Here is a 15950-nt window from a genome sequence, read left to right on the forward strand (position 1 = left end):
CTTCACAGGCGAATTCTAACAAACACTGAGAGAAGAGCTAACATCTATCCTTCTCAAACTCTTCCAAAATATAGCAGAGGGAGGAACACTCCCAAACTCGTTCTACAAGGCCAAAATCAGCCTAATACCAAAATCAGACAAAGATGCCACAAAAAAAGAAAACTACAGGCCAATATCACTGATGAATATAGATGCAAAAATCCTCAACAAAATACTAGCAAACAGAATCCAACAGCACATTAAAAGGATCATACACCATGATCAAGTGGGGTTTATTCCAGGAATGAAAGGATTTTTCAAATACGCAAATAAATGTGATAAACCATATTAACAAATTGAAGGAGAAAAACCATATGATCATCTCAATAGATGCAGAAAAAGCTTTTGACAAAATTCAACACCCATTTATGATAAAACCCTCCAGAAAGTAGGCATAGAGGGAACTTACCTCAACATAATAAAGGCCATATATGACAAACCCACAGCAAACATCATTCTCAATGGTGAAAACCTGAAACCATTTCCTCTAAGATCAGGAACAAGACAAGGTTGCCCACTCTCAACACTATTATTCAACATAGTTTTGGAATTTTAGCCACAGCAATCAGAGACGAAAAAGAAATAAAATGAATCCAAATCGGAAAAGAAGTAAAACTGTCACTGTTTGCAGATGACATGATACTGTACATAGAGAATTCTAAAGATGCTACCAGAAAACTACTAGAGCTAATCAATGAATTTGTTAAAGTAGCAGGATACAAAATTAATGCACAGAAATCTCTTGCATTCCTGCACACTAATGATGAAAAATCTGAAAGAGAATTTAAGGAAACACTACCATTAACCATTGCAACAAAAAGAATAAAATACCTAGGAATAAACCTACCTGAAGAGATAAAAGACCTGTATGCAGAAAACTATAAGACACTGATGAAAGAAATTATAGATGATACAAACAGATGGAGAGATATACCATGTCCTTGGACTGGAAGAATCAACATTGTGAATATGACTATACTACCCAAAGCAAACTACAGATTCAATGCAATTCCTATCAAACTACCACTGGCATTTTCCACAGAACTAGAACAAAATATTTCACAATTTGTATGGAAACACAAAAGACCCCAAGTAGCCAAAGCAATCTTGAGAAAGAAAAATGGAGCTGGAGGAATCAGGCTCCCTCACTTCAGACTAAACTACAAAGCTATGGTAATCAAGACAGTATGGTACTGGCACAAAAACAGAAATATAGATCAATGGAACAGGATAGAAAGCCCAGAGATAAACTCATGCACATATAGTCACCTTACTTTCAATAAAGGAGGCAAGAATATACAATGGAGAAAAGACAGCCTCTTCCATAAGTGGTGCTGGGAAAACTGGACAGCTACATATTAAAAAAATGAAATTACAACACTCCCTAACACCATACACAAAAATAAACTCAAAATGGATTAAAAACCTAAATGTAAGGCCAGACACTATAAAACTCTTAGAGGAAAACATAGGCAGAACACTCTATGACATAAATCACAGTGAGATCCTTTTTGACCCCCCTACTAGAGAAATGGAAATAAAAACAAAAATAAACAAACACAACCTAATGAAATTTAAAAGCTTTTGCACAGCAAAGGAAACCATAAACAAGACAAAAAGACAACCCTCAGAATGGGAGAAAATATTTTCAAATGAAGCAACTGACAAAGGATTAATCTGCAAAATATACAAGCAGCTCATGCAGCTCAATATCAAAAAAACAAACAACCCAATCCAAAAATGGGTAGAAGACCTAAACAGACATTTCTCCAAAGAAGATTTACAGATTGGCAACAAACACATGAAAAAATGCTCAACATTACTAATCATTATAGAAATGTAACTCAAAACTACAGTGTGGGGCTTCCCTGGTGGCGCAGTGGTTGAGAGTCTGCCTGCCAATGCAGGGGACACGGGTTCGTGCCCCGTCCGGGAAGATCCCACATGCCGCAGAGCAGCTCGGCCCGTGAGCCATGGCCGCTAAGCCTGCGCGTCTGGAGCCTGTGCTCCGCAGCAAGAGAGGCCACAACAGTAAGAGGCCCGCGTACCGCAAAACAAACAAAGAAACAAACAAAAACTACAGTGTGGTACCACCTCACGCTGGTCAGAATAGCCATCATCAAAAAATCTACAAACAATAAACGCTGGAGAGGGTGTGGAGAAAAGGGAACCTTCCCGCACTGTTGGTGCGAATGTAAATTGATACAAACACTATGGAGAACAGTATGGAGGTTCCTCAGAAGTCTAAAATTAGAACGACCATACGACCCAGCTATCCCACTACTGGCCATATACCCTGAGAAAACCATAATTCAAAAAGAGTCATGTACCAAAATGTTCATTGCAGCTCTATTTACAACAGCCAGGACATGGAAGCAACCTAAGTGTCCATTGACAGATGAATGGATAAGGAAGATGTGGCACATATTTGCAATGGAATATTACTCAGCCATAAAAAGAAATGAAATTGAGTTATTTGTAGTGAGATGGATAGACCTAGAGGGTATCATACAGAGTGAAGTAAGTGAGAGAAAAACAAATATCATATGCTAATACATATATATGGAATCTAAAAAAAAAAAAAAAGTGGTTCTGAAGAACTTAGGGGCAGGACAGAAATAAAGACACATAGAGAATGGACTTGAGGACACAGGGAGTAGGAAGGGTAAGCTGGGATGAAGTGAGATAGTGGCATAGACTTATATAGACTACCAAATGTAAAACAGACAGCTAGTGGGAAGCAGCTGCATGGCACAGGGAGAATAGCTCAGTGCTTTGTGTCCACCTAGAGGGGTGGGATAGGGAGGGTGGGAGGGAGATGCAAGAGGGAGGAGATATGGGGATATATGTATATATATAGCTGATTCACTTTGTTATAAAGCACAAACTAACACACCATTGTAAAGCAATTATACTCCAATAAAGATGGTAAAAAAAAAAAAAAGATGACAAAAGATGTTTGTGAGGATTTGGAGGAAAGGGAACCCTCCTACACTGTTGGTGGGAATGTAAATTGGTGCAACCACTATGGGAAACAGTATGGAGTTCCTCAAATAATTAAAAATAGAACTGCCATATGATCCAGCAATTCCACTCCTGTGTCTATCTGAAGAAAATGCAAACACTAATTCAAAAAAGATGCACCCTAATGTTCATATTAGCATTATTTACAATGGCCAAGATACGGTAGCAACCTCAGTATCCATTAACAGATGAATGGATAAAGAAGATGTAGTGTATACACACACACACACACACACACACACACACACACACAGGAATACTACTCAGCCATAAAAAGAATGAAAATTTGCCATTTGCAACAACATGGATGAACTTGGAGAGTGTTATGCTTAGTAAATAAGCCAGACATAGAAAGACAAAAACTGTATGTTTTCACTTACAAGTGGAATCTAAAAAAGAAAAAGAAATATAAATGAATATAACAAAACAGACTCACAGATATAGAGAACCAATTGTTACCAGTGGGAAGAAGGGTGGAGGAAGGGGCAAGGTAGGGTATGGGCAAGATGTGGAAGGGGATTAAGAGATACAGACTACTAGCTATAAAATAAATAAGATACAAAGATATGACGTACAGCACAGGGACTATGACCAATATGTTATAATAATTTAAGTGGACTATAATCTATAAAAATATAAAATCATTATGTTGTACATCTGAAACTAATGTGTAAGTAAACTATACTTCAATATTTTTTAAAAGTATTGAGAATCCATACAAGTGTTTTAAGTAAAACACATTCCTATCTTCAGACTTGGATTGTGAAGAGATCAGGAAGAAAGCAAGTTCACATCAAAGTTGCTTTCTTGCCACAAAAGACCCATTACCAGCATCTTCACCTTCATGATTCTAAATGCATTTATTCACACATACCTTGAACCACTTCTATTAGCTTATCATCACCCCACCCAAATGGCATTAATAAAAATATGTAAATAAAAGATACCTTACTACTAATCTGCCACAGAAACTCTTAGCAATTCCTATTGACAGTTTCAAATGTTTTCTTAAACTTACCATTATCTGAGACAAATGAGTTAGAGAAATCTGACTTTGCTCTGTGGGGAGAAAAGATACAAAGACCATTGACCTGTTGTATTGTACTTTGAAAGTCTCATCACATTCATCTCACTGAAGGGCTGGCACGTATTTACCCCTCTCTCCCAGGGTACTCAACATCATCATACGTCTCGGAGATGGAATTTGGCTTAAAGGCTCCTTGGCCTGGGGTCTCTTTAGTCATCTCCAAGGCCTTCACATACCCCCCTGTAAGGAAAACAGAGAACACCCTGAGAACATCTCATCAACTGCTCTCATAAATGCATTCACACAGGTCACTGGCAATGGAGACAATAATAGGAAAAGGCAGATTAAATACGGTAACACTGGCTTATAACCTTGACATGTAGGATCCTTTAGCAAACCACTTCACCTTGCTAAGCCTCAGTTATGATTCTCTCAAGTTGGGATAATGACAGTAACCCCTCTTGGATGACTGTGGCAAGGATTAATACATATTTATGAAGGGGGCTAATTACCCAGTAAACCAGTGAGTCCTCCCTCTTCTTGGATGTTTCTTCCTCTAATCCCTGACCTCAAATGTTGAAGTCTACCAAGGTGCAGCCCTGGGGCTTCAATCCCTACATTTAGATGACTTTATCCACTTTGTGGCAGTTTTTCTTGAAGTAAAATTTCTTAGACAAGTTGATTGAGCACATGCCAACATTTATTATGCATTAGTAATGGATTCAGCCAGATAGTGTGCCAGGTTAAAAATTGCCTAGGGATTCTTTGCACAAGTAGCTAGCCTGTTACATGCAGAAGCTGGTTTATTTCACAGAGCTGTAAACTTGTCATAACCCTAAAACTGTCACCTTTTTATCAGTTGGCATAGGTTAATATTTACAGTATGGGTGATTCAGAACCATTTGCAGACATGAACTATTAATCAGAAATAAGAAATATATCTGAGAAATAACAATAAGCACATTGACTTTTATCTTTTTTTTTACATCTTTATTGGAGTATAATTGCTTTACAATGGTGTGTTAGTTTGTGCTTTATAACAAAGTGAATCAGCTACACATATACATATATCCCCGTATCTCCTCCCTCTTGCGTCTCCCTCCCACCCTCCCTATCCCACCCCTCTAAGTGGTCACAAAGCACCGAGCTGACCTCTCTGTGCTATGTGGCTGCTTCCCACTAGCTATCTATTTTACATTTGGTAGTGTATATATGTCCATGCCACTCTCTCACTCCATCCCAGCTTACCCTTCCCCCTCCCCGTGTCCTCAAGTCCATTCTCTACGTCTGTGTCTTTATTCCTGTCCTGCCCCTAGGTTCTTCAGAACCATTTTTTTTTTAGATTCCATGCATATGTGTTAGAATACGGTATTTGTTTTTATCTTTCTGACTTACTTCACTCTGTATGACAGTCTCTAGGTCCATCCACCTCACTACAAATAACTCAATTTCGTTTCTTTTTATGGCTGAGTAATATTCCACTGTATATATGTGCCACATCTTTATCCATTCATCTATCAATTGACTCTTAGATTGCTTCCATGTCCTGGCTATTGTAAATAGAGCTGCAATGAACATTGTGATACATGACTCTTTTTGAATTATGGTTTTCTCAGGGTATATGCCCAGTAGTTATATTGCTGGGTTGTATGGTAGTTCTAATTTTAGACTTCTGAGGAACCTCCATACTGTTCCCATAGTGTTTGTATCAATTTACATTCCCACCAACAGTGCAAGAGGGCACCCTTTTCTCCACACCCTCTCCAGCATTTATTGTTTGTAGATTTTTTGATGATGGCCATTCTGACTGGTGTGAGGTAATACCTCATTGTACTTTTGATCTGCATTTCTCTAGTGATTAGCGATGCTAAGCATCCTTTCATGTGTTTGTTGGCAATCTGTATATCTTCTTTGGAGAAATGTCAGTTTAGGTCTTCTGCCCATTTTTGTATGGGGTTGTTTTTTTTGATATTGAGCTGCATGAGCTGCTTGTATATTTTGCAGATTAATCCTTTGTCAGTTGCTTCATTTGCGAATATTTTCTCCCATTCTGAGGGTTGTCTTTTGGTCTCGTTTATGGTTTCCTTTGCTGTGCAAAAGTTTTTAAGTTTCATTAGGTCCTATTTGTTTATTTTTGTTTTTATTTCCATTTCTCTAGGAGGTGGATCAAAAAGGACCTTGCTGTGATTTATGTCAGAGTGTTCTGCCTATGTTTTCCTCTAAGAGTTTTATAGTGTCTGGCCTTACATTTAGGTCTTTAATCCATTTTGAGTTTATTTTTGTGTATGGTGTTAGGGAGTGTTCTAATTTCATTCTTTTACATGTAGCTGTCCAGTTTTCCCAGCACAACTTACTGAAGAGATTGTTTTTCTCCATTGTATATCCTTGCCTCCTTATTCATAGATTAACTAATCAACTACCATAGGTGCGTGGGTTTATCTCTGGGCTTTCTATCCTGTTCCATTGATCTATATTTCTGTTTTTGTGCCAGTACCATACTATCTTGATCACAGTTTCAATTTAAGTGCTTGTGATTGGTCTGTTTATATTTTCTATTTCTTCCTGGTTCAGTCTCGGAAGGCTGTGCTTTTCTAAGAATTTGTCCATTTCTTCCAGGTTGTCCATTTTATTGGCATATAGTTGCTTGTAGTAATCTCTCACGATCCTTTGTATTTCTGCAGTGTCAGTTGTTACTTCTCCTTTTTCATTTCTAATTCTATTGATTTGAGTCTTCTCCCTTTTTTTCTTGATGAGTCTGGCTAATGGTTTATCAATTTTGTTTATCTTCTCAAAGAACCAGCTTTTAGTTTTATTGATCTTTGCTGTTGTTTCCTTCATTTCTTTTTCATTTATTTCTGATCTGATCTTTATGCTTTCTTTCCTTCTACTAATTTTGGGGGTTTTTTGTTCTTCTTTCTCTAATTGCTTTAGGTGTAAGGTTAGGTTTTTTATTTGAGATGTTTCTTGTTTCTTGAGGTAGGATTGTATTGCTATAAACTTTCCTCTTAAACTGCTTTTGCTGCATCCCATAGGTTTTGGGTTGTCGTGATTTCATTGTCATTTGTCTCTAGGTATTTTTTGATTTCCTCTTTGATTTCTTCAGTGATCTCTTGGTTATTTAGTAGTCTATTGTTCAGCCTCCACGTGTTTGTATTTTTTACAGATTTTTCCCTGTAATTGATTTCTAGTCTCATAGTGTTGTGGTCGGAAAAGATATTTGATATGATTTCAATTTTCTTAAATTTACCAAGGCTTGATTTGTGACCCAAGATATGATCTATCCTGGAGAATGTTCCAAGAGCACTTGAGAAGAAATTGTAATCTGCTGTTTTTTGGATGGAATGTCCTATAAATATCAATTAAGTCCATGTTGTTTAATGTATCATTTAAAGCTTGTATTTCCTTATTTGTTTTCACTTTGGATGATCTGTCCATTGGTGAAAGTGGGATGTTCAAGTCCCCTTCTATGACTGTGTTTCTGTCGATTTCTCCTTTTATGGCTGTTAGCATTTGCCTTATGTATTGAGGTGCTCCTATGTTGGGTGCATAAGTATTTATAATTGTTATATCTTCTTCTTGGATTGATCCCTTCATAATTGATCATTATGCAGTGTCCTTCTTTGTCTCTTGTAATTGTCTTTATTTTAAAATCTATTTTGTCTGTTATGAAAATTGCTACTCCAGCTTTCTTTTGATTTCCATTTGCATGGAATATCTTTTTCCATCCCCTCACTTTCAGTCTGTATGTGTCCCTGGCCTGAAGTGCGTCTCTTGTAGACAGCATATATACGGGTCTTGTTTTTGTATCCATTCAGCCAGTCTATGTCTTTTGGTTGGAGCATTTAATCCATTTACATTTAAGGTAATTATCAACATGTATGTTCCTATTACCATTTTCTTAATTGTTTTCGGTTTGTTATTGTTAAGTCTTTTCCTTTTCTTGTGTTTCCTGCCTAGAGAAGTTCCTTTAACATTTGTTGTAAAGCTGGTTTGGTAGTGCTGAATTCTCTTAGCTTTCGCCTGTCTGTAAAGATTTTAATTTCTCCGTTGAATCTGAATGAGATCCTTGCTGGGTAGAGTCATCTTGGTTGTAGGTTTTTCCCTTTCATCACCTTAAATATGTCCTGTCACTCCCTTCTGACTTTCAGAGTTTCTGCTGAAAGATCAGCTGTTAACCTTATGTTATGTTAACATAAGGTTATGTTATTTGTTGTTTTTCCCTCGCTGCTTTTTTTTTTTTTTTGCGATACGCGGGCCTCTCACTGTTGTGGCCTCTCCCGTTGTGGAGCACAGGCTCCAGACATGCAGGCTCAGCAGCCATGGCTCATGGGCCCAGCTGCTCCGTGGCATGTGGGATCTTCCCGGACCAGGGCACGAACCCGTGTCCCCTGCATTGGCAGGCGGACTCTCAACCACTGCGCCACCAGGGAAGCCCCCCTCGCTGCTTTTAATATTTTTTCTTTGTATTTAATTTTTGATAGTTTGATTAATATGTGTCTTGGCGTGTTTCTCCTTGGATTTATCCTGTATGGGACTCTCTGACTTTTGTCTATTTTTTTGTTTTGTTTTTTGCAGTATGCGGGCCTCTCACTGTTGTGGCCTCTCCCGGTATGGAGCACAGGCTCTGGACGCGCAGGCTCAGCGGCCATGGCTCACGGGCCTAGCCACTCCGCGGCATGTGGGATCTTCCCGGATCGGGGCACGAACCTGTGTCCCCTACATCGGCAGGTGGACTCTCAACCACCACGCCACCAGGGAAGCCCTGACTTTTGTCTATTAATTAAAGGCACCAAGCAACAAGATTTTATCCTCTGACAAGAAGTCAGTTAGCATATAGGCCCCAAACTGTCTCAATGAATGTCAGCTCCCAGAGGCATAAAGGCCCTACTTTTTCTTACGGAGTTATCGGTATGTTTCTCCAGCACAAAGCAAAGATGCTGAACACACAGTTGCTTAATTCTTACTTCAGGACAATTTTTTTCTTTCTTACTCCTTCCTTTTTGAGGCAGATGTATTGAAAAATGTTTATGGCTTCATTTTAAAAACACAGACAACTCCCAAGTTACATCCCTAACTTAGACATCTCTTGTGAGTTCAACCTTCACACCATTTCCATTTGGTCGTCTCAACACATTACATTCCAAACCAAACTCTTGCTTTCTCTCTGTGAATGTGCTCTTCCTGAAGTCTGCCCCATATCAACAAAGAGTAGCAACCCCAATCTTTCAGTTGCTCAGGTCCAAACCTTGAAGACATCCTTGACTCCTTTCTCTCTCATGTCCCACCTCCAATCCACAGCCATCTGTCAGCTTGACTTTTGATCTAAATCCTGAATCCAAGCATATCTCAACAACTCGACTGCAGTACCCTCCTCCAAGCTACCATCGTCTCTCAGTTAAATTCTTGCAACAAACTCCTAACAGGTCCCCAGTTCTTCTACATTCTTCTTTCAAGACAGCAGCCGAGATATGATTCTTTAAAATACAAGTCAGATCATTCTATTCTTGTGCTCAAAACCTTTCAATGTTATTAAAAAATATATATATATCTCATAATAAATGCCAAAGTTCTTGCAGTGGTCTACAGAAGCCCCTATATTATCTGGCCCCTTGTTACCTCTCTGACCTCATCTCCTCCTACAGTCTCCTTCAGTCACTGCTCCAGCTACACTGGCCTCCTTGCTATTCTACCAACACATCTAGTAGACTCCTGCCCTGGGATATTTGCACTCCTTTTCCTCTCTCCCTAGAACATTCTGGATAGCCATGGCTCTATTCCTCACCTACTTTACATCTTTGAGGTCATCTGTGCGCACTTTAAAATTGCAACTTCCACTTCCTCCACCTGCCTCCCTAATTCTCTTTATTTTCCTTTTTTTTAAAAAAATGTATTTATTTTGTTTTTGGCTGCATTGGGTCTTCGTTGCTGCGTGCACGCTTTCTCTAGTTGTGGCGAGCAGGGGCTACTCTTCGCTGCGGTGTGTGGGCTTCTCACTGTGGTGGTTTCTCTTGTTGCAGAGCACGGGCTCTAGGCTTCAGTAGTTGCGGCACTCAGGCTCAGTAGTTGTGGCTCGCAGGTTCTAGAGCGCAGGCTCAGTAGTTGTGGCGCATGGGCTTGGTTTCTCTGCAGCATGTGGGATATTCCAGGACCAGGGCTTGAACCTGTGTCCCCTGCATTGGCAGGTGGATTCTTAACCACTACACCACCAGGGAAGACCCCTAATTCTCTTTCTTTGCTTTATTATTTTTTTCTATAGTATTTACTACCACTCCACATAGTGAATATTTTATTGTGTATATATTTACCATCCGTCTCCTCAGATCAGAATGTAATCTCCATGAGGACAGGAATTTTTGTCTGGTTTATTTACTGCTATATCCCCAGCACCTAGAACAATTCTGGGGACATAAAAGCTACTCAAATATTTTTTAATATTGAATGATTTGAATGCATATGTCCTCTAATTAGAGAGTTTCATGTTTATAGGGTTTACTGATATTTTGAAATTTATATCTAGTATTTTATTACATACTTTTTGTTTGTTCTATTTTTCCCTCATTTTCCTTGTGCTTGATTGACTGAGGTTTCTTCTCTTTTCTTCATTCTGTTTTTCTTTTTTATTTATTTGGAAAGTTTACATGCTGTGTCTATCTTTTGACAGTTACCTTAGTAAAGTTAAAATTATAATTACAGTATAACATACAGGAAAGGGCACAAATCATAAGAGTATAGATCAGTGAATTTTCCCAATGTGTGCATGAGGATCAGCTATGGTAACAGATTTTTTTCCCTTTACCCAGCACCAGGGGCAAAATGGGCAAATTTCCTTCTGCTCCCTGGGGTTTGTCTTATTAATTCTTCTTTTCTTTTAATGGAAGGAAGTAATTCTTCTTATTTTTTTCAAAAGAGGCCCATTTGTATAGAGGGAGTCTAGAAAGACACTCAATTGTATTTTTTTTCCTCAAAACTTTCCTCTCTGTTTTCACGCCCACTTTCCTTGACTAAACATTTTGTGCTTCTCATCACAAGAGAGTAGGGAACTATTGCAGAGAACTATTAAACGGGTTTACCACAAACTCCCTTTGTACTTTAGCAGTATGTATAGATTACTTAGAAGAATCTTCTTCAGACTGTTTTCAACATAGTGTAATTCCCAAATCTATAGTGACTCTTCATGGACAGTACTTAATTGCTTGAAAATGGTTTTCAGCCCCATATTTAGGCCTCTCCTTTAACTCTTTTATTCACTTCAGCTTGTTTTCCCCCCTTCCACTTTTTTCTACACTCCAAATTAGTCTATCCACTTCTAATCTTAAGGTGTGGTTTTAGATTCAACACTACCTCTGTGCTTTTCATGTGTCATTTATCTCATTAGAAATGTCTTTTTTTATTTGTCCCATTTATTTTTTCTAAATTTTATTGTGTTAATAACACTTGAGGTCTACTTTTATAATAAATTTATAAGTACACTATATAGTACTGTTAAGAATAGGCACATTCCTATTCATTCTGTGTGGACATAATTCTTTGAGGTATCTGTTATAAACTCACTTTGGGCAAGCCCTGGGTTATAGCTCCTGTCCTCTGTACACCATGCAGTCAAAACCAGAGCTCAAGGGATTCAGAGCTCAGTGAAAACCCTCAGGGCCAGTGTAGCTTTGGCACTCATTCATTGCCCAGGGTTCCTGGTTACTGCAGGTATGTGGATGCTTCCTTTTAAATCAGTTCTGTTATACTTTTATGAATTTTCCAAAAAAAAATTATTCTTTGCTTGTTTTAGTCAGGAGAATCATTCAGATGATCAAATCTACCATTCTCTCTCACTGAAGTTTGATTTATTCTTTCATTCCTCCCTTTAACAAAGTTTTGTTGGGTATATCCACTGTGCCAGGTTGCAGAGATACAGAGAAAAATATCAAATGGTCTCTGATCCCATGGTGCTCACTGTGTACCGTGGGAAACAAACATGTACACCATGAATTATAATGTAAGGCATACTGTAATTTTTTAAAAAAACAAAGGAAATAAAGAGAACTGACAGTTATGTAGCGATGAACCACGTACTTTATATGCATTGACAAAGAGCCCTGGGAAATAAATAGTACTACCCCCATGTGTACATAAAAGTAAGTAAATTTCCCAAGGATGTAGGATTAATGCATAGTAATTCTGGGTCCCAGAAATGCTTGACTCTAAAACCTAATATGCAAAAGTGGTCATTTGGTTGCTGTTAAGAGTGAGCGATTATGGTCTCTGGAGAGTGGGAAAGAGGAGGATGGAGGTATGGAAGGCCTCAGAAGAAGTGACTTCTGAGATAGATCTTGAAAGATGACTAGGACATCAGCAGGTAAAGAATGGGCATAAAACCATCTCAGACAGAGGAAAGAGGTCAAGCGAAGTTATAGGGGCACTAAAGCACATGACATAGTCAGTTAACTTAGAATAAAGAGTATATTGGGAAGGAGGTGGGTGGCAGGGATGCGGCCATCTAGCCTGGAGGCAGACTTTATAGGGCCTGAGTCCATCTTATGATTGCAATGTATTCTCATCACTCTGATTATAGCACGTTATGAAATGTTTGCCATGGCTTATTGGGCTGGAGTAGACATCTGTTTTGCCTACCCAGTGTCTACTGTTTTTTCATAATAACAGCTTTCTAATTTTCCTTGGGAAATCCTTCAATCTGAAATGATACCGTTTGGGTAGAACTAATTCTACCTTCAGCTCCAGATGTGAATTTATGACACTGGCTGGGTCAGTCAGACCATCCTATCCCACATTCATGATAACTGGATAGGGGTTGGCATGTGACACAATCAAGCCAACAAGACTCAAATCTGGGCCTTTTCTTGAAACTGTTGAGAGGATAACCACTTCTAGTTTTCTTCTGGGGCTCCTAAGAGGACAGATAGTACGTAAGCCTGTCACTGTTAGATGCCACCTTGCCTCCACAAGGGTACAGTCTGCTTGAAAATGGAGACAAGAGGGAGGAGAGCAAAGCCAGGAGTAGAAAAAGTAATACTGAGTCCTTGTGATACTGTTTGTGTCCCTGGGTCCAGCCATGCCCAAACCTTCTGCTAGGTGAGCCTCCTTTTCCTCTTTTGCTTAACACACTATGATTTGATTACTTGCCATCAAGAGTCTGGACTCACATGAAAGTAAAATGCGACTTGAATAAAGTCAAAGAATAATGTCATACTATGTCATCAGTGTCTACAAAGAACAATAGGAGCCGGTACATATAAGAAGAAATCAGCAACATTTGCTGAGTACCTATTGTGTAACATATGTCAGATTTGGTCCTCACCAAACCCCAGTCTGATCTATATTATGATCCCCCTTTTTTTATGATCCCTTTTTATAAATGAGGAAACTGAGGAATATGAAGGAATATAGAGTTACTATGTAACGTAGCTAATAAGTATGAGAGCCTAGGTTTGAACGCAGGCCTTCTACTTCTAAATCCAGTGATTGTTCACTCTTGCACAGCTGCCTCACTCAGGCAAGTGACTTTGTATATAATAGATGCTCAGTACATATTTATAAAAGAAATTAAAATTTTGGTCACACACAGCTTTAAAATAATTCGATAATGGTGAAGAGAACCAGGAAGAAACACAACTCACAGTGGCCATCGGAGTGTCTGGCCAGCTTGGGGTCCTTGGGGCAGTCCTCTGTCTGGATGACGTCAATCTCAGCGTCCTGCTTCCCGGCCGGTGTGCTCCTCCTACCCCTGTGGACTTTCACCATCTGTGTTTTTCCAGGTGTGTCTTCATAGGCACCCACCTAAACACATGCAACAGGGACAGTCTGGCAGGGCTTTGGTTTATCTGTTGGTTTTTTGCTTACTCATGCTGTTCTGTATTCATTCATTCCTCCCAGGTAGCTGCTGTTTATTCCTTTATTTAACAGAGTCTTATCTCTCTAAGTTTCACAGGAGCACATATAATGTCTTTTGTTGCACTCTGAACAGCCAGTGAATGCCTGGCACAGAGGCAGGCCCATAGGACACAGTCAGGATATAATGGAGCTCTGACCGCAGCATAGGCTCTTGATATATTTTATCTCACTTACTCTGCATGACACCCCATTCAAAAACTATCATGATTCCTCTTGATAAAGAATTTAGAAAGGTTAAATAACTGACTTCTGGTCTCATAGCTAGTCATCTGCCCAGGCAGGACTGGACCCCAGAGCCCTGTGCTCTTGCCTACCAAAGGATGCTGTGTTCCTTTTGCCTGACATTTCATCTTCCCACCCTCCATTCTTCTGTTTCCCCCCGCTTCTTTCCACACTTCCTCCCTCCAGCATCTGTCACGCACTTACTGAAGGAAATAACATGCTAAGCCCTGGAGAAAGAGAGAGATGCGATGGGCATAGTGGCTTCCACGCTGGTCATGGAGCAATACATGCAAACAATTAAGGTATATTGCAGTGAATATCATCTACAGCAGGATTGCTCACTGAGGTGGAAATAGGAGGGGCAGGTCAGTTCTTGTGGCTAGGAGACAGGGTGGGGAAGACTTCAAAAGCAGGTTTTATGAAACTATTTTAAAATTTAAGTAAGAGACTGGTTGAAGGGATAAGGAATACCTGGTAGATAAATCAACACAGGCAAAGGGACAGAAGTGTTAGTGTCCTCATAAGGGTGGGACAGAGGCTACTGATGAAGGAACAGTGAAGAGGACAGAGGAGGAAAGACTGGAGGCGAGGCTGAAAATGTCAGCTAGAATGGAGCTGAGTTATGAAGGGTCTTGCACACGAGGCAAAAAGTGTGGGCTTTATCTCCTAGTCTTAGGGAGCTAGGCAGGGGAGAAACCTGACCAGATTTGCATTTCAGAAAGATCTGGATAGATTGGCAGGAAGAGACGCTGGAGGCAGAGGCGAATTGGGGCACTTCTGGCCATCCAAGTATTTCATAATTACGAGATGACGATGGGAGAGGAGATTACTGTCCTTTCGACTACAAGTGGACACAGGGTTCACTGTGACAATCATCTGAAAGTATTTGCAAAAAGGTAAAATAATGAATAGATACAAGGCATGGAATTTCCTGAGTTCTTGGTGGGATCTGGGCAAATGAAGAGGAAAAGAAGAGGAGGGCCATTCTTTTAAGTCACACAGCCAAGAATGAAATTTTTAAATGGGGAAAAATGACAGCAAAGTAATGATATCCTTCCACAAATGACACAAATATGGTGTTTCACGCAAATATAGTGACCACCGACCTTCAGCAGAGCCCCTACTGCAGCAGTGCATGGATTCTCTGAGGGCTGTCCTGGGGAATGGTTCCTACAGAGTCAGTTTGAATCACAATGGATCGTATTCCTTCTGATGTACCATCTACATTTGACCCCAAAGAGCACTGCCCAGCTAGACTACCCACCACATTTACCTAACACATTCCAAATAACTTAACAATTTCCCAAACTCAAATCCACTCCATGAAAGTAGGACTGTGTCCCTTTGGTGGTAACCTGACCCCATCTCTGGCTCTTGGCCAGCACTTGGTCAGCACTGAAAAAGGGCACATCCCTGCTTTTGCCCTTTCATGGTCAGTATCCCTTTTTCTTTCTTTTTATTTTTTTGGATGTGGACCATTTTTAAAGTCTTTATTGAACGTGTTACAATATTGCTTCTGTTATGTTTTATGTTTTGGTTTTATGGCTGCGAGGCATGTGGAATCTTAGCTCCCCAACCAGGGATCGAACCCGCACCCCCTGCATTGAAAGGTGAAGTCTTAACCACTGGACAGCCAGGGAAGTCCCTCATGGCCAGTGTCTTTAATCATGTTCCTCTGCTGCCTTTCTCATACGGTCCTGATGACCCCCTTCCTGATCTCTGGCCTCATTACCCATTA

The 15950-nt window shown here is 39.7% G+C and overlaps 1 protein-coding gene across 1 annotated transcript in view; it reads right to left on the reverse strand.

Annotated features, from left to right (window-relative positions):
• Positions 1-15950, reverse strand: part of FYB2 (FYN binding protein 2) — a 131273-nt gene that overhangs the window by 27046 nt on the left and 88277 nt on the right. Inside the window, exons 9-11 of the mRNA XM_079928988.1 lie at positions 13717-13876; positions 4219-4330; positions 4082-4122 (exon numbers count right to left, since the gene is read on the reverse strand). Of these exons, the coding sequence (XP_079785114.1) occupies positions 4082-4122; positions 4219-4330; positions 13717-13876 (313 nt within the window). The remainder of the gene's footprint in view (positions 1-4081; positions 4123-4218; positions 4331-13716; positions 13877-15950) is intronic.

This window comes from Stenella coeruleoalba (genome assembly GCF_951394435.1).
Source record: "Stenella coeruleoalba genome assembly, chromosome: 1".
In the NCBI taxonomy this organism is placed as follows: Eukaryota; Metazoa; Chordata; class Mammalia; order Artiodactyla; family Delphinidae; genus Stenella; species Stenella coeruleoalba.